Here is a 25819-nt window from a genome sequence, read left to right as displayed (position 1 = left end):
CCAAACACAAAGAAATAGACCGATCTGGCTGAAACTTGGTGTGTGTTCTTCCAAGAGATGCTACTAACTAAACATAATCTCGATACGCGCCAGTGGTGCTATCTCTCTGACTTTGCCCGGACTTTTCAAACGACCCTCGTACTTATAAGAGTCGAATTACGGTAGTTACAAATTTCAGATTTGAGTTTGCATCAGGAATATCCGTTTAGAAGTAACTTGTTTACTGGAGTGTACACTTTGTACTCATAGTGATCTATAACTAATATTTGAAACAATTCTTTCCGGAAAATCCCATTAAAGACCGTTCAAGAAAAGCGGTTGTCTTTCAAAAAGAAGGGTAAAATTTGTGGCTAAATTCCGAGTTTTCGTGAAGCACCATTTTACTGAATGAATTATTAACTTCTTTCACTTTCCCTAATTGATTACTTCAGTTATTTTCTTTAAACTTTTAAATTCCGTTACATTTTGGTCTTCAACTTTTTTTTTGATAGAATAAGAATAAATATTTATTATGATAAATATATACAATATACATAAAATAAATATAGAAGTGTAAATGTATAAAACATTTCAACCTTCTTAACTAAGTGAAGTAAGAGAAAAGTTAGGTGAGGAGGATTGGAATGTAGGGAAAAAAGGAGAGAAAAAACCTGCAGCTAGAGAGTTAGAGTTAGGATATGTTTTAGTCTTCTGTGTCTGTTGGGAATAGAAGGATCTGTAGGAGGCTATGTCGCGGCAGAGTACGTAAATTAGGATGGCAGTCTAGGATGGAAAGGAGTTTGAGCAGACGATTTTGGATATAGGAGTGTACGGGGGATAATGGACGCAGTAGAATGAGTCAATTCTAGTGCGTCTTGGAGAGTCTGTTGCGAGTCTGAGAAATTTGATTTGTGTTAACTGAAGTTTTTTGATGTTGCTAATCATCGGCCTAATGACTACTTTGTAAAGGAGGAGTTTCTTAGTCACAGTCATTTTGGAGTCACTTGAGAGAAGAGGAGATAATAGTCGTATAGCCAGTTTGCCTGAGTTTACTTTGTCCTGAATTTTTTTTTTTGATAAATTTTTGTAAGGAATATTCTTACTTCTAAAATGCCTTCTAAAAAATCTAAAAAATTAGATGAACTTTCGACTTAAAATAATATTAAAGATTGTTATTTTTTTGGCAAAACTGTGAGAAAATTTCCTAAAGAAACTCATTGTTTTGGCGTAATCTTGAATGAATACATCTTTTAGAAGTAAGAAATCGGTTTGCAGAAGCTGAGAACATGGAAACGTGTTTGTATAATAAAATTATCAAAGCCTTTTTGATCATATCGATCAATACATAATGAGAAAAAAAAATGGTTTATTTGAGAACAATTATAATATTTAGGAGCCCTAATTATTAAGGAGTTTACTTCAGATAATTTCCGTTCATTTCTTAAAAAAAATAAATAAAATAAAGTCATTTCCATTTCAAAGATAAGTTTAACATAAGAGAATTCAGGCGGAAAATCAAATTTGTTCACTTACTTGGAAAATTTGTCTTTCATTTCTATTTTTCTTAAAAGGAATGTTGTTCGGAGGAAGATGATCATAAACTGTCATGGAAATGGCGCTATGAAAATCTAGTTAACCCCAAGCAAAGGAAACTTGGAAAATAAAAAGTAGAAAGCAGGAGTTCCAGTATTTCTAGTACGGCTTCTTTTCTGGTAGTTATGGAAATTTTACTCATTTCTTTAACGACTCAAGTAACCATTTATGTAAGCAGCTATTCTTCTTTTTTTATTACTAATTTCTATTATTGTAAACTTTCGTAGCCATACAAATAATAATTATTCTTACAAATAACTTTATAGGAATGTGATGATCAGACTGTCGTAATGACCTTTTCTGTCTATAATACAGTCTAATTATTTGTATGAATGATCGAATATGTATTAGTATCAAATGTGAATCTAAAGACGAAGTTGTTTACCATTTTCGTTGCTTCTCCTACCTAAAATTTGTCAAAATAAATTAATGTTCTTTATTAGTAAAATAAATACTACCGTTATTATTTTATAAGAATGTATAAAGTAAAGTACGCTGTTTATATAATTATGATGTATTATTAATTGATAATCATTTTTTAACGAATAATAAAGTGGCTTTATTAAACAATAAATTTAAATATCCATAGAAAACATGGTAATATCGTAATAATCAGTAATACCACAATGTGATGAATCATAATATTATACACGAAGACAATGGCACAAGGTTTGTTTGATGATTTTAAACAATTGTTTAAAGATTTAGAATTGTAAATAAATTTTTTTGGAAATAACAAATTAAAATAAAAATAATTTACTAGAATAATTAAAAGTTTTCTTGGCATACGAATAAAAATAAGAATATTTGTAATAAAAGAGTATTTTCTGTTTAAGTATTTTGATAAAAAGTTTATTTTAGTTAGTTTACGTTGTTTATAATCTATATTTACATTTTGATGGTTTCGACCAAGTGTACGTCTTTTATTTAAATTTTATTTCTTTACTTTTGCTTTTTTTTTTGTAATTTTTTTGTATTTTGTTAAATAAAAGACTATAATAATATAATAATATACGTAGAAAAGGGATTAGCTACGAGAGTCTTTTGAAAAGTCCGTGCAAAGTCAGAGAGATAGCACCACTGGCGCGTATCGAGGTTATGTTTAGTAAGTAGCATCTCTTGGAAGAACACACACCAAGTTTCAGCCAGATCGGTCTATTTCTTTGTGGTTGGCATTCGTTTGAATCGAGAAAGTCGAGTGATTTTCAAAAAATGGACGAAAAAGAATTTCGTGTGTTGATTAAACACTATGAAAGGCAAAACGCCTCAGGAGACTAAAGAGAAACTTGATAAACATTATGGAGACTCTGCACCTTCGATTAGAACTGTGGATGAAACATGGATACATCACAACACTCCTGAGACCAAAGAACAAACTAAACAATGGGTTACCACGGGGGAATCTGCGCCAAAAAAGGCGAAGACCGTTCCTTCGGCCGGAAAGATTATGGGCGACTGTCTTTTGGGATTCGCAAGGAATAATCCTCATCGACTATCTGGAAAAGGGTAAAACTATTACAGGTGCATATTATATATCGTTATTGGACCGTTTGAAAACCGAGCTGCAAGAAAAACGCCCACGATTGGCCCACAAAAAAGTCCTTTTCCATCACGACAACGCACCAGCTCACACCTCAGCAGTTGTGGTCACAAAATTAATGGAAATAGGGTTCCAACTCGTTTCACATCCCCCCCTATTCTCTAGACTTGGCTACCTCGGACTACTATTTGTTCCCCACTATGAAGAAATGGCTGGCGGGAAAAAGATTTTATTCAAACGAGGAGGTGATTGCAGAAACGAATGGCTATTTTTCAGACTTGGACAAATCCTATTATTCGGAAGGGATCAACAAACTAGAGCAGCGTTGGACGAAGTGTATAAGCTTAAAAGGAGACTATGTTGAAAAATAAAAAAGGTTTACCCCAAAAAATTAAGTAGTTTTTATTTTTGCACGGACTTTTCAAACGACTCTCGTAAGTTGTTTGCGTAGTGGCTTCCCAGGCGAAGATGCTGCTGATCCTTAGATTTTCTCTTTCTAAAAATTCATTATAGCTCACTGTACAGTGCGCATTGTTGTTTCTAAAACGAAAGGACTCTGTTCAGAGGCTGGTAATCGAAAATGATAGTTTTCCTTTAAGTGTTTTTTTTTAGAATCCTACAATATTTAATGTTAAAAAGAAATCTTAGATGAAAACTTTTTTTTAGACTTTTTCTTGCTGTTTTGATTCCTAAGAATATTCTTCAATAAATTTTATCGAGCTGTGAATATTTGAATAATATTTAATGACTTATTTGAATTATTATTTAAATTTAGTAAGAACTAACGTTATAAAGTTAGAAAAACGTTCCTTACAAAGAAACACTACTTTACAGGGAAGGCTACTTGTTCCCTGAAAGCAATTTTTCTAGAGGAATTATTAAACAAAAGTTATAGATCTTCGGGAGAGTTAAGAGCTAAGAGTTCGGGAAAATCTAGAAAAAGTAATGAAAAATCCTTAGTGTGGCTTTCCCTGACGATACCCACGCGAAATATCTAATTTGGACTTTCTGCGATTTATCGTTTTTTGCGTTACCATGGATACGCGCACTCACAAACCGATTAATTTGGTAAAAACCATTTTTCCATCCTTATAGAACCTCAAAATGGGTACTTTCGGGGAAAAAAATCTGCACATTTACAATATTTCTTTGTTACACAAAATGTACGAACCAAAATCCAATGCTACAATCATCAGAAAATTTACTGAACGTAAGCAACTTGTCATTACACTTGTCACTAAAGAAGGGAATAGTATCTTAACAGTTCTGTTCAAATAGCTCGGCCAAGTACAAGCCCCGTAGATGTTGGAAACACAATAGTCTCTTTCAAGTAATCGTGCCAAGATTTTTAACCTTTACAGCTAAAAGAAAGTTACTTTGTAATGAACTTTACTTAACTAACTTCTTAAACGATAAAATCCAAAACCGTAAAACAGTTTTTATTCAAAATAATAATAATTCTTCAGGTTAATTTGGTAAACCATGTATTAATCCAATATTGTATTTAACGTGCTTGTTTAAAACTTGAAGTTAACCACTCTGCTACGTGTTGGAAATATTAAATATCGTTAATCAAGTTGACATTTACACACCTTGCACACACCTGACGTAAGCTTAATTAGTAATGTACAACTGACAAGATCTTGTTGGGAGGTTATCTTTTATTACTTAAATTTTCATTCACTTGGTGAAAAAATATCTAATAGCAAAGAAAAAAAATAACGTCCAATTATTTCTTGAAAATCAGAAACAAAATTATACTTTTAGACTTTATGTGTAGAAAAAGTTTTGAATCGAACAAAAAAATCTAGTTCTATTCATAAATTTTCACATTTCAGTTAGAAAAATATTATTAATTGTGCGTAGAGAAGGTATTATAATCGTGCAGAATAAAGTTATTTTTCTCCACATCCTGTTACACTAAAAATTGAAATTTACACGGATTATCAAATGGTTGTTTGATAAAATTAGAAATAAAAGTGTAATAGTTGAACGTAACAAGTATTTTATAATTTGAGACAACTAAAGTATTATACGGTACATGATTTAGAAAACTGACTATGTGTTCTTTATAAGAATAATTGTCGAAAATGATTCTACAATTTTTTGTACATTTTAAGTAAATAGTTGTCAAGTTAACGCCGAGAGAAAAAAATAAAACAATCTAAACTAACTTGAGTTGGTACTGGAAAGCAAACCAAAGTTCCACGCTAAACCATTAAATTGCCAGCATGCGTAAAGCTTGCTCTCATTGTGAACCTTTACCTTTCTTGCCTCATTAAATAAATGTTTACAAATCGAAAAACTCTGGAGCTAAAGTAATTGCATAACTTTTGCGGATACCTGAACTAAAGTTGTAAAATTATTTAAGTTATGCTCAATCAATTGATATTTCTACAATAGTTGTAAATATTACCAAACAATCGGTTGGTTAATATTCTTTTGGAAATCACAAAGTTTCCATTTATAAATAATCCTAAAACTGAAATAACCTCTCATTCTCTAAGAAAATATTATAATTCAATTTTCCAATGCACGTTTCCAATCGCAACTTGCGAGATAATTGTGCAAAATCTAATTTATAAAGTACAATAGTAAAATTAATTTATATAGTATAGTAAAATTACAACACACCCATCAGAGAATCTTATTAAAAGAAAGAATTTTAAAAAAAGATTCAAAAATTATATTAGAACTGGAATTCCTCAGACATTCACACGAAATAAATGTTATAATTCATTTCAAATAATAAGAGAATTGGAGAAAAGCAATAATTAATGACTGAACTTGGCAGGATTTAGCCAACCCGTTGAGAGATTTTCCTTATTTCAAACAAAACGCTAAATTGGTTTTGATCAGAGATCAATATCGTCCTCTAGAGGTTGACCCAACATTCTTGGGAGGCCATTGGATGTGGGTGTTTTGTTACTGATTTAAAATGTTTACTATTGAATGAAAGCGAATTCCGTAAAAAGGCGTATTGATGATGGGGCTTGAATATAAAGAAAATGTGTTTAATTTTGGAGGTGAAAATAGTGGCTTAAAGTTTCTCATTCAACTCTTACGACTTACGTCAGAGATTTACCTAAAAATATATATGCTAAATTACAACCTCCTAGTGGCTAAATATTTCAATTACAATCTGCGTAACACTTTGGGTGTTAAATCTATTGATCAAATTAAAGCCTGCTTTTTAATCTTTGTGAGGAAAATAACGAATTAAAGTAACAGTAATATGATTATTTACCAATATATGCTTACAAAGGCTAGTTTATTGTTGGATTTAATAAAATAACATTTTTGTTTGTGGAGCTTTCTGTAATTTGCTTAGCATTCTCGCCATTAGGTTAGGCTATAACTTTAGTTTGATGCTCTTTGTCAAGACGTAAATATTAATTTAGGTACCTTTTTTAATGCATACTGCTAATTTTTCAGAGCATTCTATCATTCAAATTGAGGAAATATAGAAACATTTAGTACTTATTCTCACCTGATTTTTCTTCTATATAATTTATACTTATAAGTAAACCTTAGTTTAAAATTAATGCACCAACTATGTAGCATTAATGTACCAATCTTTCCCATTCTGATATGTGGAAAGAGACTGATTAAATTTTTATTTCAAAAACTAAACTTAATTCAAATTTCATCACTTTTGTTTCAGGTTATGGGAGTAGCACTCCCCAGACACCATCTGGTCAAGTAGCTGTTATAGTCTACGGTTTTATAGGATGTTCTGGCGGCATTCTATTCTTTAATCTATTCTTAGAAAGATTAATCAGTTTACTAGCATTATTGTTAGGCCATCTACACGTCAGGCAATTGAAGAAAGCTGGTAAAGAATTGGATGAAGAAGATCCACTAGATGATTGGAAACCAAACGTTTATTTAGTTTTACTTTGCTTAGTGGTTGGTTCGGTAACTGTGGCTTTGGCCGCATCATTTCTTTATACAACTTACGAAGGATGGACATTTATTGAATCATTATATTTCTGTTTTGTATCTTTTTCAACTATTGGTTTTGGCGATTATGTAGCCACTCAGCAAACAAATTATCCAAATTATGTGCTGTATAGAATTGGTAATTTTCTTTTAGTAACTATAGGATGCTGTTTTATTTATTCATTATTTAATGTTACATCCATAGTTATAAAACAAGCAATGAACTGGATGTTACTAAGGCTGGATTGCCATCATTGTGGCCGTGCCTCTGATAAAGCTACGAAAATGTTGAGAAGACATTCACTAAAGATACAGCACAGAGCCAGAAGGCGTTCTAGTTTTGCTTTGCCAAAAACAATTAGGAAAAAATCCGATTCTGGTGTATCAACAACTGATTCAAGCGGACGACGACTTTCTGGCGAGATATCCATGAAGGAATTTCTAGGCGCGAATAAAGTATCACTAGCCGTCATGCAAAAGCAATTGTATGAAACGGCCATGTTACAAAGAGGTTATCATAGTAATCAACAAGATGAAGATCGATTTAGGCCGGGTATGGTTGGACCGTTGGCAATTATATCGCATAAATTAGATTCTAGTAATCGATAACATCGTCCAAATTTTCTTTCCTAATTCGTAAAAGATTTTTTTTAAAAAAAATATTGGGATTAAATAGTACGATTTTATGGAGGATAAATTGAGCTAGTACTAAAATAGAAAATGGACTAGTTTCCCGAGGGTTCAATGTTGCAGTAAAAAAACTAAAATTTATATACACATTAAGTATACCTTTTATAGTGAAAATTTCCCGAAAAAAGAGTTGGGCCTGAAATGTTTTTAAATAAATGAAAAAATAAAAACTATACTGCGGCCTACATTGAGAGAGTTCCATCCATTGATGACCTTCTTCATCCCTGGCGTTATTATGCGAAGGTAATTTCCCAAATTGTCTAAATGGCCGAGACCAAATTAAAACTTTCTTAAGAACGATATCGGAGTTTTTTTCTTTACTATTTTGGGAGAGAGTGATACTATTTATTGCACTGCCTCTGAGGTGGCCATGTTGTAAAAAAGAATAAACTAATATTAAAAAATTACTTTAAATAAATTAATTAATCCATCCGCTAAATATTATTAAACCTTTGCTTCAGCGTTTTTTGCAGAATAATTAGACATAAAAAACCTTCAAATATGCTGATTTCATAAACGTTTGTAAAGTTTATTATGCTTGACACCTCATTTAACGAGGAGAATGAAGCTTATAAGATTTCTATCCCTTGCTTTCTAATAAATTCGCTAATTAAGTTTTATTAATTAATATTTTCAAAGGGATGATGGGCTTCTGTTTCCAGTAGTTCCTAAAAGCTGTTTACTTCAAAGCAGCACTCTAGTTCCTAAATTATTAACTTAGTTTAAAGAAATATCCCTCCTGAACTCTAGGAACTTCCTTTTTATTGCGATTCTAAACTGCTTTGATTGATATCTTTAGATCGTTGATTACCTTTAATTTCATTTTTCCTTCATATTTTTAAATTCTACCTCTTACTGTACAAACTTTTTTTTTATTTATCACCATTTTGGTTGAGATTACTTAGCGTAGAACACATACGCCGTCCATACAATTGTATTATCTTATTAGCCAGCTTAGTTTTATTCTGGCAAAAGGATAACCCTGCTAGTACAGGTCTGTCATTTGGTACGGTGTCATTTTGGCATAACATATTTATTTTCCAAAAAAATCTAACAGTGTAGTAGAAATACCAAAAAATTGTTTAAATATTTTTCGGAAGAAGATCCAACCTATTGCAATTAACTGGGAATGTTGGCTTCAATTTTAGAATTAATTCAACAAAATTTTCCATATCATAAACTCACATTTTGTTTAAGAAAGAAATCATTTCAAAGGAAAGAAATTTACATTAATAAAAATAACTTTACTGCTTTTAGTACAAATTTTAAGGAATCAATGAAATGACTATAACCTCTGTAAAACAACAGAATTATATATTTAAAAAAACCCTTATTTTACGACAAATTGAAAAAAAATAGCTTACCATTGGCGAGAGTTTTATTTAACATTTTTTGCAGTATTTAAATTAAGAGTTGAGTCGAATTTGCGAAATCAAAAAATACTGGAATTTCACAATGAACGATGGAGAAATATACCTTAGAGTACCTGTTTCAAATTTGGGATAAAAAATGAAACTTGCATCGTGTAAGAAACCTCAACTAACTAAAAGTTCTTTAGTAAAAATTATTTTCTATAAAATGTGAGAAAGAGAAGTATTCTCACCTTTAAGTAATTCGTGAATATTTTATAGAATTAACCAATTTATCACAGTTTATCTTTTAGTTAACTATTTCTTTTTTGGTAAAAAAAGAATGAAAAACTGAAATCTTTTGCATATTACATAATCGGCGCCTCAACTCTTAAGTTTAGTACTGCCTTCTCTTAAAGATGCACCAACTTTATCGATTAGTTCACTTCAACTATTGGCTGATGTGAATAAAAGTCAGTAGGTACATTGTTTGACAATATTGTTACAAATATGAAGTAAATAGTTAAGTAAATATATATATATATAATATCCAAGGATTAAATTACTGTATATTTTAAGACAAATTTTAATTATATTGCTAAATTATGTAAAAAGACATCACAGATTAGGTGATAATAAACCTTTTTTTAACATACGATTAGTGCGGAAAAGAAGAAAAACTTAGTAATTATAAATAAAAGTTAATATTTGTATGTGATTTTTATTTAATTGACCTTTGCCTACTGTAATTCTGATCTTTAATCTGGAAATGTAAAATTTAGTAAAAGTATCTACATGAAGCTTGGTATTGGTAGCATAAATCATTTTCAGATTGAGTTCGAAAACTAAATTATACTGTTGTACATGATATACTGCGTTATGAAGCTCCAAAAAGCAATTCGAAACATAAATACACTACAGTTTTACAGACGAAAGTCATTTTTAGATACTGAACAGAATCGAAAATCACTTATTGTCTTGGAAAGCTTCTACACTCCAGTCAATCACGTAAGACTTATTTACTAAAGTGTTATCCTACTTTATTAACAAAATAAAAACAAAAAAGCACCAATTTCTATTTGACAATAACATAAAATAAATAAAACTCAAAAGCTTTTTTTAATTATTCAAACTGGCTGAATTACGAGCTGATGTATAAATGAAATTTTGGGGTACTTGATGAATAGTGCACCTTTTGTCGTTTAATCAACTCTTGTACTTAACATTTTAAAATCTTCTTTTTTTTTTGCTAAGGAGATTAAATAAAAATATAGGTACTGCTTCTATTAAATTACAAAAATGAAGTTAATAGCAATAAATCTTAAGTTTCCAAATATTAAATTCAAATAACTCTCAGATTACAATCAAATATTGCAGATATTTTAGAACTGTAATGAAAATTGTTTACGACGATTGGACATTGATGAATAGCAAATGTGATGAAACAACCTGGTGTTAAAATATTGCCTACATTATTTGACAGCTTGTCCTGCAAATCCGTATTGTAGGTACTTTATTCACCAAACGAAGGTAGATAAATTAAATTAAACTGTAGTTTAATTTATGGTAAGTTTTATGAGCAATAGATCTCAACAATATCACAACAGGCAGTAAATAATTGAAGGTAACATTTATAAACAGTTACAATATTACAGCTACTATCCATTTTCTCACCAATAAATAAGTTTATTTTTCACTTTTTTAAAATTTTCAATTTTAAGGTAAGTCAACATCTGAGGTTATTGGAGGTTATTAAAGCGCCCGATGTTTTTTTTCAGTTCAATGCCAGACTATAGACCTAGTTCTCTCATTACAAACGACGCTGTCCATCACCAGTGAGCTGTAAGAAGCTCCTAGGAAGAGTGAATCTAAGGGCTAGCAGCTGGATTCGAACCAGGGATCACCGCGTTCGAATCCAGTGTACGCTAACCACTCAGCTAATCCATTCCCTGAAAGTTTATTATTTAATTAAAGGAGTAAAAAGACACAACTTTGTAGAAAATTAAAGCTTTTTAAATTATATAAATGGAGTTGCAGTAAAATCTTTTTTTGGTACTTTCCATAAAGATATTTTTTTTGAAATTTCTAAGCTACGCTAAGGAAAATTAAAATTAAATAATTGTATATTCAATCTTGAATTAAAAGGAGACTCCTCAGCAATCTTTGTTTTATTTTGGTGTACAGGGCACTAGACAAAAAAGAGCTAGAAGTAGGTAATTAATAGCAACGGACTGTAATGATATTATCGCGTCTATTTCTTCTGGATCTATTTCTATTTCGTTTACTTTAAAGAGAAAAAAAAAATGTAAGGCAGTATAAATTTAGACATAAATACGAAATTTGTTTTATCTTTAACCACAGAGTTCTGGAGTGAAATCTATGACAAGAGTACGAACATTTACTAAGTTAGTATAGAATATATTCTCCAAACGTTACATTTTAATGCACCAAAATTCTGTAGTAAATTTAGGAAATACCAGCTAACCTACTAGCCAGTACTAGCTGAACACATTTTAATCTGACCAGTGCTGTCTTTTATCAAAATTTTAAATTTTTCTAAACGAATTATTGATTGATTGATTATCTCAATACTGCACACACTAAGATAATTGCCGGCTTGTGTAGAATTGAAATGACCAGGAAGTATTTATTTTTATTTAGTAATATTTGTTTACTTTTTAGGTTTACTTATAATATACGTTTACTTTTAAGATTAAAATATTAGCTGATCAAGTAAGCTGTCTTTCAACAATCGAATCTGGCCATTATCACTCACATTGAACTATTTAATTTTAAATTAAATTCTAAAAGAGTGCAATAACTAGAGAAGAAAATAATCTTGTACGGCTCACTTATGATTGACCAATCGATTTGGGCCAAAACTTTGTCAATGGATTCCCTTTTGATGTTAAGTGGAATAACAGTCGCGAACAGAGAGAGATTTAAATTTTTAACACACCGATAGACCATTTTCAGATTCTTTAGTTTCAATTAATTAATTGGTTAATTAAAACACAAGACAAATCTTGAAATCTATTGTTAATCCTAATAAAAATAAATAGGAAACAAAATGTGCAAAAGAGTTACATTGTGATTACTCCTTGAGAAAAAATAGAAAAGAGAAACAGCGAAAAACTAGTGAAGTGATCTACTAGTAAGGGGTGAGTTGAAGAACTATGGGACGAAGTATGTCTGGAAGTCTGCCAAGGACAATAACTGGCGACAGAGAATCTGCCCCCTCGCCACTTACGCAGCCATCGCCTGAGAGAGTGACCCCTCTTGGGGTAAATATAAGGGGACAGAGCAAGTGGTAGGTAACCCAGCGATCTTTTACCAAATTTTTAAACACTAGATGTTCAAGTACACAATTGTAGCTACTATTTCAGTAAAAACTTTACCAAGCACCCATTCTTTTACATTGAAAGCTATGAATTTTTGTTTGTTTATTATTGTATCAGCTGATAAATGTTGTCGACAATTTTAGACATATAAAAGATCTGAGTTTACCATACGAAAATAAAAATGCTCTTTTATCAACAAACTCTACAAACTTAAAGCGTAGAATACAGTAAAAAAATGTTTTTGTTTTTGCACTAGTTTTAGAAAGATTATTTATTATATGTAGTAAATGAATTGAATCAAGTAAAATAAACTATTTAAAGACAAGTCATAGTTAAAGAATAACTAGTCTGACTATATTAAGTCTGAAAGGATTGAATTCTTTTTAGAAGTAAACTGATTGTGATTTCCAGAAAAGTAAAGCCGTTAAACTTTGACAGTTTACTTATGAAATCAAGTACTATATTCAAAAAGTGATGGTGGTGTCGCTGAGAATAAACAGAGGAAGACTGGGAAATAGAATACTAAAGAAAAATTTTCTCTACCATTTATATCATAATATTTTTTTCCCACAAACCGAGAAGATTTCCAGAATTTGTTGAAAGCAGAATAAAACTACTGCATTCCTATTTTGAAAAAGCCAAATTGTGGACTATTTAGCAATAAAGCATCAATTTTGAGAAATAATGATTCTAAACTTGGCACACGGCTAACCTCTGCACCCGCAAGTTACACTGAAATTAAGACAGACTTACAAAACTCTCAATTAGTACATCTATTTTCTAATTGACGGACATCTTTGAAACAAAATTGCTCTAAGACTCATTTATACATCTATACTTAGACCATTACTGACTTAAACTTGCCCCTGTTCGAATTAAGATGCAAGTTTTCAGAATTAAGTGCTGTGGTTCATTGGAAATGATTAAATCGGCTAGGAATTGGAAGTATCCATATTAAAAGACTCTATGAACTGGGCAACCCACATTCTATAGAACCTGCTTTTAACAGAGGTTGGACAACACCGCCGTCTTGAAGGAAAAGTAAGGGGGAGGCCAAAAATTAGATAGATAAACAATGGATGTAAACCTAAACTACTTCGGGTCGTATTATTTTTGAATTAATAATTTCAAATTTACATTTTCAATTTGTTTTTCCACCCATATTGTAAGGCAGTAACATACTAAAACAAAAATTTGAGGTACTTTTCTTCTTAACATATAAGTTATTCTTAACTGGACACAAAAGTTGCCTTTGTAAGCCTAATTATAAGGTCTTGAAAGGAACGTCATCACCGCAAGCCACGATTCGCCAATTTCGGGTATTCAGCTGTCTGACCCACATCACTTATATCATTAACTATCATCTAATTTTTGGCCTTTGACCTTTCTCTTCCTTCAATAAAAAGTTAACCCTCTAAGATTAACGCAAATTTCTAAAGCCTTTTCCAGAAAATGTCAAAACTTGCAGATTAATATTCTATAAAGTTGCATTTTCAGTTGTCAGATTTTATGCAAATTCTGAAACCTAGCCTTGCTTTAACGCTTCTTAATACTGTAAAAGTTGTGAAACCGTAAATTTTTACTGAAATGCTAATTTAGAAAGGGTGCCTTAAATTGCAATCACCCCCCTTGGGTACAACATTGAAATCAATTTTCCTATGATATAACTTCAATTATAAGTAATTAAATCGGTAAATAGAATACAAAATTCGAAAAAAAAATCGCAAAAATACTAAATTTTTAATATTTGACGCCATCTGCTAAAAAAAAACTTCCTTTTAAAATAAGTAAGAAAAAAAAAACTAATACTTTTGCTTTCCTTCAACTGCTCTCTTTAGAGATTAGTATTACCTCAAATAAAATTAAAATTATTAATTAATTAGTAAGCTTTTAAACCACAGTCTGAAGAATCTGAAGATCACTTCTATAAAAATAAAATTATCCAAATGTATTCATTCAAAAAAATAATAATAATAATAAATAGTTATTTTAAAGTTAAATAGTTAAAGATTATAGTTAAGGTTAAATTTGAAAGGACCAGATATATGGTCATCAAAAACTTTTATTTAAAACTAAATAAAATTTAGTAGATATAATTCAACGCTTAAATATTCTTTCATATTTTTTTATTTATTTTGAGAATCTTAATATTTTACCTTAATCACAATACTATAGTTTAATTTTCAGCAAAATTTTATGTTATGAGAACATAATATTAATAATATTTTTTCTTTTACTTAAAGTATCCGTAAAGTGATAAATTGATTCTTTTTACTCTTCTAATGTAAAAATCAAATTAAATTCTAAAAAAAAATGATTTAAAAAACTTAGAGAAAATAAATAGCTCATCGTACTGCTATCTAGTAATAACCTTTTCAACTAAAACCTAATCAAACAGTCGACATCTAAAAAGTTTTTTTATTCAGTCTAAGTATTATTATACTTATCATAATATTTTTTATTTTTTTATCGAACGAAGACAATTTCAAGAGCTCATTTCCAACAAAAGGTAGCGCCTCTGCGATATATGACAATAATTGAAAAGGATCAAATAGTTCCTTGAAAGATTTAAAAAAAGCCCTGTGACTTTAAAGCAATTATTTTATAGTAATAGTTTCTGGTTACACCTAAACATTACATGGAGACTTACCTGGATTCCACATGTTACACTAAAATTAGGACAGGTCTACCGAATTCTCAGACATCTGTATATCCTCTATCTAATAAGCCGTCGGGCATCCTTGAAACCTTGACTCTTGTAACAATACACTCAGATCTAAATGCATCGGCGCTGGTGAAACTGCTACGAATTAAGCTGCGAATTTTCCAGAATTAAGAGCGTTTTCGCATTGGTAGCACCGTGTTTTATAAAGAATGCACAAATCCACAGACAGCTGGAAGTATCGCCAATAGAACATCTTATTCTTCCCAGTGCTAGGAGGAGGCTCAGTCGCCAGGTAGCACAGGTAGAACAATTAAAAACGACAATCCGGTCAATCAGTGTCCACTAATTCAATAGTAAAACCAATAGTAAAATTGTGGGATCAGATTAGATATGTTGGCTGACATCTGATACTTCCTATATATTACAAGTCATTGATATCAGAAGTAGACAAGAATCAGTTCTTATATTATGTTAATTACGATCAAAAAGCAAAGTAATAGCTATTTTTTTCAGGCTGGCTTTACTTCATTTAAGTGAGTGGACGGCGCCAATTAACAAACGTTCTTTACTAAACATTTTTTTATAAACCATTAAATAAAATCCTAGGCCTAGACTGGAAATTGAATCCAGAACCACAATAATCTACTTTGTGCCTCGTCTCCAATCTCTCAGTCTCACGTGAACTATGTGTGTGTAAAGTATATATAAATGAATATTATAATAATTGAAGAGGTTTAATGGAAATATAATAGGATTGAGTACAAAGTTCTATGAATAAAATTTACATTGGCATACTGATAGATAATTTTTAAGAAAAGGGTTATAATGTAATTAATTTCACTAATTTTAATGTAATAAGTAAATGTATTTATTAGAAACTGAATGAATAAAAATAAAACTATCATTGGCACTAAGGAAATTCTACTTTTAGTGAGAAGCACTATAGACACTAGCACTTCATAACGGCCATTCGCTCTACTATTTATTCCAATTTTTGCTGTTATTCTTTTCTAAATATTAATCAGCCTTTACAAAAGCAAAAAGTATTTTATTCTTTTCTTGGTTGACAAGTAAATAATATTTTTATTAAAACCTTATGTTAGTGGAAATTATTGTGAAAAAACTAAGAATAACTTTTGCAATTTATTGCAAGACATTAGTGATAAGTCAAATGTATATTGTTGTAAGAATAACAACTTTAGGGTCTAAGTGCATCATTGCTCTGCTTTCTGCAATTTCGAACTGCTTTACCTCATATAAGAGCTGGTTAGCGTTAGGCTATAAATAGTTTAATTGTAAGAAAATTGTACTAACAGTCCAAATAATTACATTAATTAGGAAAAAATTACAAGAGTAGCTGCAAAGTATGTCTGAATACTAGTCCATATTTTAGTACTTATGAGAATAACCATTTATTATAATAACTTTTTATTTATATTTGTATAAAGGTACAACCTATTTCAAATAGAGTTCTGTTGTACGATTAATCATTTGCCAATATTATTATTACATATTATTTTAATTTATTTAGTAATTCACTGTCTGAATATAAATATACACAATAAGAAAATCTGAGTGGAAGTCTAAATGGTGCATAAGTGCAGCAGGAGAGAAACTATCCTTTGATTTGAGTTAAGAGAATTGTTATTCTAGGATTCAGTTTTTTAATTTTATTGTTATGAATATTATATTAAAGTCATGTTTTTGCTTAATCCTAAATAAATAAAAACCCTCCGACGGTCATGGACCAGTGAGGTATGTCTACAAGAATGTATTTTGTTTTTCATTTATTATTTATTTTATTTCTGAATAAAGACGGATTATTATTATTATTATTATTATTATTATTATTAAATAAACAAATAAATAAATAAAAGTTTCAAGACAGTTATTTACTACAAACTTTTTATTTACTAAATTATTGTTTTCCTTCCTTATTCCACTTATCGAGTGGATATTAGTCTGATAAGCCTGACTGGTGATAATTTATTTTTGAAGGGATTTAGATTAAATATAATTTATGAACTACCAATGATTTAGCTGTAGCAGTTACACTTTTTTAATTGTAGTACTGGGTATCGATTCTTGGTCTAGGCCTTTGATTTTATTCAATGGTTAATATGAGAAATATTTAGTGAGTTATGTTTGATAGTCGCCTCCGTCCATGACACCTAATTTGGTATTTGGACGTAAAGCCCGTCTGAAAAAAGTAGGCTTTATTTTACTACTAACTTTCTGAATATTATGGAATATACTCAACAAATATTTATTTTTCTCGGTCAAATAACTACGAGCAACTTTATGTGTATACAAGTTTTTTGCTTTGAATGTTTTGTGTCTATTCCATATTTATCATTTCGTTTTAATTTTATTTCGCCAGATTTCAGTCTTCCTTAAATTATCCAAGATTTAGAACTAGTTTGATACTCCATCTACAGAGTTAATGTCTTTTTTTTTTTTTTTTTTTGAGGATGTTTATCACTGTATCGTCTGCACTGTACATAGTTAAAGTCGTGCAGGAAGGTACTGGAATGTCTGAGAACTATAGATTGATGAGAAGGAGACCTATGATTGGCCGTTGCGGAAGTCTCCCCTTGGGGAAGTGAAATTAGTGCAAGGAAGTGGATTGCTCTTAAAGAAGAATGGATAACAGGAGCTCCGCCAAGTAAACGATTCAAACACATTTAATCTTCCAAAATAGTGCACAAAATTAAGGGTAGAACCCATGCCTTAATCCGAATGAAATATTAAGTGTGAAGTTCCTGCTATTTTTAATTTTTGTGCTATTGTTTTCAACCGTTCACTAACCATTTTCAAAAAAAAGTACTTTTTTGAACTCAAGGGGCCTCCTTGAAATAATCGCACTATTTCCTTATCTAGCGGGGATAGCAATAAAAGGTAGTATAGGTTCAAAAATTGGACTACACATTCAAAAAAAAAAATATTATTAGTTTAGTAGAAGATTTATTTTTTTGAATTCTTGAACTTCAAATTTTTTGTTTTTATTTGAATAGTCGTATCGTAATTGTGGAAACAAACAAACTGTTACAAGTAAATATTAGATTAGCCGATAGACTTCTCTGGTGAGCGCAGTATGAGGGGAATGATTACACAGGTGATATCGAGTTTAAATCCTACGCAAGCGCACCTAGACAGTTTCAACTTGCACTTGTGACAGTATTATCGCGACCGTACTTGCAGCCGAAACAATACTTACATGTTAGCAATGTAAGTGTCCGTGAGTTTTCGCTTAATGTTTAGATTATTTTTTAATTATAATTAATAAATATTATTCTAATATTTAATATTGTTATTTATTCGTAAAAGTGGGGGAAAAAAAATCTTGAACTCTTTAGTTTCTTACGATAAATAATCTTCCATTAAGAAGTTGACAAAGAATTCCGTCAAATCATTTTAGGAAACAAGAAAGAGAAACAATTTTTTTGGACAGATAGAAGCTAATCAAATTGACTGTCATCTTAAATTAAAGGATTCAACTTTTTCATTAAAGGTAATTATTTTTCTTTTTGAATATTTTTGAGGGGTGTGGTATCATTAAAAAAATTATTAAATAACAATATTTAACAAAAACATTCCATTCCGGACTTAAAAAATATTGTCAGGACGAATAAGGACTCTCACCGATGGGAAGAGACTGGGATGAATCGATCTCTATTCGCCCTACTAAAAAGTATTGTGTGTGAATTCTTTGGGAGAGATATATATTTTATCTTTTATCATTTGTATTATTATTCAAATAAATTAAAGTGCTATCCAATTTAGAACAAAAGTTGCCGAATTAATTAGAGGCAATTAAATTAATATAATATCAGAAATAATCACATAAAAATGCGATTAGCTTCATTGAATTTCAGAAGATATGATTATTTACTTTCAGACAATTATTAAATCTTTAACAATCTTCGAAAAAGTATTTTTTTTTTAACGAAAATATTTTACTTTAAATGACCAGCACTTTGTTGCTGACACTTATCTCAATCCTCTTTACTAATGACTCAGTTTTTAGTGAATGTGACAGTTTCTTTATCTCTAATTCTTTTGTTCTTTTGTTTTTTTTTGTCATTAAAGGTAATTATGAAAAATTTAATAATTATTATGAGTTTAAACAACGTTAATCCTTATGTTTACACATTAACGTCTTGCTAAATTGAATTAGCTTAAAGTTTTCTAATTTACACTACTGTGATATTTACCAAATTTCTTGGGTACCTGTCTTTTTCTTTTGCTACAAACAAAAAAAATCGAAAAAGATCTCTCTCTTTTTTTGTATTACTTCCTTGTACACATGTGTGCCAGTTTGGGCGGAGCCCTTCGGTTAAATGCCCAAGTGTTACTTCCTTCCCTTACAGCCTTATCCTCTTAGCGTCCGATCAGCGTTTGGTGATATTAGGTCTAATTTTCTTTCACAAAGAGAACTATAATATGAACGAATTTATTTTGAATGAATTTGGTCACTGTTTAATATACGTATGTAAGTACAATATATGTTTATAGTTTTTTCAATGTTAAATTCTCTCATTGATAAAAGGTGATATTAAAAATCTTTAAATTTCATTTGGAAGATCTCAAAAAATTAGCTCGAAGTCATGATTAGCTTAAAGTCGATGGCATCTCTAGGATTCCAACGCGAAGTTGGTTCAGTCAAACAATCGTAAAAGGGAATCACTCCAAAGATTTTTAATTGAAATATTTAACGAGAAATTAGATTTTGGGAAGTCTACAATGGCTAAGTTCCCTCTCAATTCCATTTTTTGTCTACTATTCCAATATGACTAAAAATCTTTGCTAGATTCAATGTGGAATACCAAGTTAATGGTTGTTGAAGCACAAAGAAAACTTACTTCGTCTCTCCAGGGAGAGGATTATGGTTTTTAAAAAGTAGATAGCTTCGTTAATCTAGTTTGGTTAATGAACCCATGTAATGACTGTACAAAAGAAATCAACAGATACGTTTTAGCGGCTAACAAGCCAATGTTATTAGGGATTTTTAACATCGAGTCTCATCAACAGGCAGGAAAACGGTAATGAAGCTGTACAAAACATTGATCAGGTCTCTCTGCTTACTTACGTTTCGGAGATCTGGACGATGAGATAAGATAAATGGACAATGTCTTGATTTTTGAACGCGTGGGAAATACTGCGGAAATGTTTTAGTACTTCAATGGGTGAAAGAAGTGAATGTAGGATCAGATACGCGATAATAAAGAGCTTTATTATCGCTATAAAAAAATTGAAATACGCTAAAAGTTGTGAAGTTGCAATGAAATAAATTTTATTCATCACTGAATATCAAGAGCATGACAAGAGAAATACTGAACGATCAAAGGACAAGATGGCTGGGTCCAGATGTCAAAAGATGCACGTCAAGCTGGAACATCAATCTCTGTTGGAGATTGGCTTTGGATTGTGGCAGGTTTTTTTTTTTGGTGGAGCTTGAAGCAAGATGTAGATCCGAAGATGTATTTATGTGTAAAAGAAGACTATTGAATGCATTGGTTGAAAATCATATTTGAAGAAATTGATTATTGGAAATGGCGATGTTGAATGTTTTTTTGAAGTTTTCAGATTGAATATTCTTGTAAATCCTGGAAGATATTTTACTAATTTATTTATTTGGCTTTTGATAGATTAGTCAGAGATGTAATTAATGTTTATTTATAATTATGTATTATGTATACTATTGTGGTTACCTTTCAGTTTCAAGTGTTAGTTACTTTTACCTTTCTCCAACTGTATATGTCTTTATTTTGGAATCAATCTTGCTAGAAAGAACATAATGATCCCTGCTTCGTTCTTGAGCACAACTAAGATGGTTTAATGAAAGTCACAGCAATAGAGCGAAAATGTCTGAACGGTAAACACAATATCAGAATATCAATTTTCATTTTTTAAAGCTTTGCTGAAAATAAAAGACAATCTAATCAAAATGTTTAATGTTAGATTTAAACTGAACGACCCAGAAGGAAATGTCACAGAAAAACTTTGGCAATTGTATCGTTTGTCAATATGAAAAGACTCACTAAAGCACTACGTCTCCATCAAAGCCCTTGTTATCTCAGAGGGAGATATAGCATATCGTATATGCTAAGAGATATACGATAAAGTGATTACATTTTAACCTAAAAAAGTTTTACTTAGTCTTAGATTTTGATATTTTTTTAGCATTTCATTATCTCCAGACGTTTCGACCTTCTGAGGTCATCAGTACAGCCATCTTCTCTGCATTAAGTTGCTTTTAAGTTTTTTCTTTTTCTTTTAAAGTATATATATTAACATGAAGGTTATCTTTACTTTCTATTCCTGCGAAAGAAGTCTTTTTAATTTATAAAGATTAAAGGTTTCAAAGTTCTTCTGTAAAAATAGAAAATTAATTTAACATTTATGCATACGTAGAAAAAAATTGGCCATTTGTCGACCTAGATATACTAGATCATCTTCTGGGCTTATGCTTGTAAGACAATTATCGTAGGTAACCTAAGAACCTAGGTCGAAAGCTTGGCTAGAAAATAAATATGACTAAAATTGGCAATAATATTTCTTCCTTTATTTTAAAATTCTTTCGAATACAATTATTCACTTTTAAACTGCAAAGTAAGAGTAAAGAGAGTTAAAAAAAAGCTTCATCTCACCCACCATTAGTAGAAATATGGAATGTTTTATTCAATTATATAAAATTTGAGTTTACCATTTACTATCCAATACGTAATACAGGATGTTGCACATTCATTTCTTGCACTTCAAGACGGGTTTTAGTTTGTGAAAGACGGAGGAATGAGGAAACTTTCACTGATTGGTCTAGAAAGATATTTGTGTGATTACGGAGGCTGTCAAAGTTCGTATTTTAAAATGCCAGGAAGTGCGTTCTAATTTCAAGCTTGCACAAAGAACTCTTACCTACTTATTTGAATTTAAAATTAGATTACAATTTTTCTTGACTCTGTACTGTGTAAGACGGAAAATAATTTTTGCTTACAAAAGAATAACTTAAAATTCAGCCTATTTTCTAGCGATTATTTTATTAATATAAAATAATATTGACCTAATTCAACATTTAATAAAAATTATTATTATTGCACCATCAGTTTTGTAGCTATAATCTGTTTTAAATAAAATTAAGGAGAGCATATTAATATTTCCATTGTCCGGCACTTTCTACGTTAACATTTGTAATTTTCACTTTAGCGTAAAATATTGATTGGTTTTGTAATCTTACTGTGCAAGTCTAAACAAAACCTTGCAAGATTTAGGTCAAACAATGAATTCACTTATTCGCAATTTCAATACAATGTTCTCTTTGATTAGTGATTAACACCATTTTAAGAAATATATTAGGTCTGGGTTGTTACAAAAAATTATAGTTATAAAGGAGGATTTGCCCTATATTATAAAGAAAATTTATCTTTTATAGAAAAAGAGAAAAAAATTGTCAAAATTGGGTGTTTTTCAATGTTACGCTTTTTCGTGCACATTTTCTAGTAAAAGAAATATGAAAAATGGATAAACTTCATTATTCATGAGATTATTGTACATAAGATTTCTTTGATAATGATATTCCCTTTATTATCTGAAATTTGAGGAGTGCATTCACAGTGACGTAGCTACGAAATACTGGCGTCATTCACGTCCATCCTTGAACTAAATCTTAACCTAACCTAATCTTAATTTAATGAGGTAGATGGTTTTGATTTTCCTTTGCCCCAATTTCCTTTGGTAATCATAGAACATCCTTCACTCACTATTATCTCCTTTTCACCAAGCCTTGATGACCTAGACGGTTATTCTCAGCCTAAAAAAATTATCAACAACTCTTTCATGTCTTCTCGCAATTAGGGAATCTTTGAAACTGTAAAGAGGATAGCTGATATGTGCAACAGCCTAGCTTTGGCGTACAAATATCCACGTATGGGAAAACAGTTGAAGGCCATATTCTCGATGTTTTTGTTCCTAAAAAGAGAATCACTTTCTTTTTTTACGCACCCAAGGGATAAAGTAAAAGTATTGTCTTTGATTTAATTCATCATACCCCGCACGGTTTTTTGCATATAAAACATGAATAATACACTATTAATACAACATTAATACATTGTTTTATTTGATTAGTGATTAATACCACTTCACGAAATATATTAGATCTGGGTTGTTGCATAGATTACAGTTATAATGGAGGATTCGCTCAATATTTTGGCATGTATTATGGAAAATACCATTATATTGAAACAAATTTGTAACTTTATTCTGAGAATGGCTCTTTCTATTTCCTTGCAAAAAGTATCGATCTTAATCAATTATACATAGATCGATAGATCTTTTACTTTTTTAAGTAGGGGAAGAATTTCTTCAGGTAATGTAAAGTTCACTGCATCATATTGTTAAGAATATGATTCAAATATTTGGTGTTTAAAAGAAAATTTTAGGAAGTAGAATTTAGAAAATAGCTTGTAGTAAGTCTTGAGTTTTATGTAGGTTCACTACAGAATCTTTAAAGCATCTTATTCAACTTACTTTAAGACAATAAAAGTATAAAAATTCTTATCTAAAAACGCTTTATGATACACGTTCCAGCAGTAACAGTGTAATAGCCGTGCCTGACTAGAAAGAACCTTGATGCAGTGTTTGGTGTTCACTGTCCATGAACACAGCGTTATTCACAAATAAATATATATATATATATATATATATATATTTTTTAAAGTCTATGGCTTCCTGTAATTGACACTAAATATTGTCTTACCTATTATATAGACAATAATAAAGGATACAATTCTAATTACCTTGGGCAAGTTATTTATAAATAACAATATGAAATCAATAATAATAATTTTTTTTTTCACTTTATTTTGTATATTTACAACTGCAACAAATGTTGCAACAAGTAAATTTGATCTTACTGGTTCAGTTCGCTTGTAATGTCATGTTTAGAGCAATCACCCACTGGTGAAACTCTTTCACAATGATTTAATCACAATAGATCTCTAGGCCACTTCCGCTTCAAGCGACGAGGAGGATTATCGGGAAGGTGAGGAGAGGAGAGTTGTTGGTCAAGAGGATTAGGATGGAGAGCTAGGAGGCTGTGAAATTTGTGGTAGCGAGACTTTATTAGGTCAGTGACAAAAGGGATGTGAAGGTCAGTGTGTATGGTAAGATTAGAAATGTAGTATGGAGCATTCAGGATTTTCCTGTAGGATTTTAGATTGTAGTGTCTACAGGCGTTTGGAGTTAGAAGGTTTGGTTGAACCCCACACTTCTGCTCCATTTAGTTCATCAAAACAGTGTCTTGTAAATAGTCAGTTTGTGATTCAAGTCTTGTTTGGATCTGCGGTCAAGTAGTCTAGTAAGTAGCTTGTAGCGTCTGTTCACGTCTTGTCGTTTCAGTCGAGTTTGTGGGGTTCCACGTGAGTCTCTTGTCCAATGTACAGTCCTAAGTATCGTACTACGTCAAGCTGGAGGAATCGTTACACCGTTCAGTTGAACTGGTGGACTCGCACAGATTTTCGTAATGTTAAAAGTAATGTGCACAGATATTTGTTCATTAATTTTTATTTTCCATTTTCAGAACCAGGTTTCGAGAAAATTTAAATGGATTTGAATGTTCTGACTGGCTTGGAAATAAAGAAAATTAATCTGGTTTAAACAATAATATTTAAAGTTTTTTTCTCAGTTTTTAATGATTTTTGGTGAATATCAAGGTGCGGTCTCTTAAATAAAAACAACTTTTTTGCTTTATACCAACGTTTCGGTAATTTTTACTACCTTCTTCAGGGTATTGACTCAACAGTTATGATGATATACTCGTAGCTCTACATTAAACTTCACAAACTTTTTTTATAATACCCTGAAGAAGGTAGTAAAAATTACCGAAACGTTGGTATAAAGCAAAAGAGTTGTTTTTATTTAAGACCGCACCTCGATATTCACCAAAAATCATCTATCAACAACGTTCGAAAAAACCATAACCATCAGTTTTTAATGTGTAGAATTGTGGAATAGATTTTTAATCTTCCTCCAGTCCTAAAATGAAGTTTCAAGAATAAAAATTGTTGACTTTTGAGTGAATAATGGATGTATCAAATTTTTAAAAAATTTGCACTTCAAGTCATGCTGTTCGGAATTACAGTAATGTTAGTACAAAAGTGGTAGATCCATACTTCTAAAAACATTATTGGCACTTTAGAGTACCTTGTAAGTGTCTCTCCCCCCCCCCAATTCGCCCTCAAAACAAAATGTTGGTTTTACAAATAAATTAATACGAAAATGGCGAATTAAAATTGTATTTTAATGGTAAATTAATTTAAAAAAAATTAATTATACATACAGGTATAAAATATGCATTCATTAACACCGAATTCAAATATTGCATGTATTTATCTTATGTAATTTAAACATGCTCCCGTTTAAGTGGAGTAAAAACTGTACATGGTGAAGCCTTTATATTGGTAGAAAATTTTGCTACTCAAAAAGGAAATGATGTGAAAACACATTACGCAAGGCGGAAAAAGCGCACATACATTATGAAGATCTTTATTTTGCATGTTGTAAAAAAAAAAAAATTGTCCTACATCAACTCATTACAGTTTAAAAAAACATTACAAAACTGAACTTGTGCTAATAAAAGTTTAGTTGATTATTTACGTTTTATGTAAGTGCAGCCGACATTTTTAGCGAATTAGGTTAAAAAAATTTATTTACTTTCTCTGTTCAC

At 30.7% G+C, this 25819-nt stretch overlaps 2 protein-coding genes across 3 annotated transcripts in view; both read left to right on the top strand.

The window, feature by feature from the left end:
- The window catches only part of LOC141456754 (potassium channel subfamily K member 13-like), a 55414-nt gene extending 45608 nt beyond the window's left edge, over positions 1 to 9806 (top strand). Inside the window, exon 2 of the mRNA XM_074133015.1 lies at positions 6777 to 9806. Coding sequence (XP_073989116.1) covers positions 6777 to 7663 — 887 coding nt within the window. The 3' untranslated portion in view covers positions 7664 to 9806. The remainder of the gene's footprint in view (positions 1 to 6776) is intronic.
- An 8502-nt stretch (positions 9807 to 18308) lies between these two features.
- numb (NUMB endocytic adaptor protein) overlaps positions 18309 to 25819 on the top strand; it is a 251312-nt gene continuing 243801 nt past the window's right edge. The window contains exons 1-2 of one of the 2 annotated variants that reach the window (XM_074133494.1): positions 18309 to 18327; positions 18518 to 18610. The gene's annotated coding sequence lies outside the window, so the exon portion shown is untranslated. Of the gene's footprint in view, positions 18328 to 18426; positions 18611 to 25819 lie in introns of both variants that reach the window. The other variant, XM_074133486.1, reaches the window with a different exon arrangement.

The sequence above is a fragment of the Rhodnius prolixus genome, unplaced genomic scaffold (assembly GCF_049639745.1).
Source record: "Rhodnius prolixus isolate KJV_2025 unplaced genomic scaffold, Rpr scaffold_10, whole genome shotgun sequence".
Taxonomy (NCBI): Eukaryota; Metazoa; Arthropoda; class Insecta; order Hemiptera; family Reduviidae; genus Rhodnius; species Rhodnius prolixus.
This window is presented reverse-complemented; position numbering and strand designations above follow the sequence as displayed.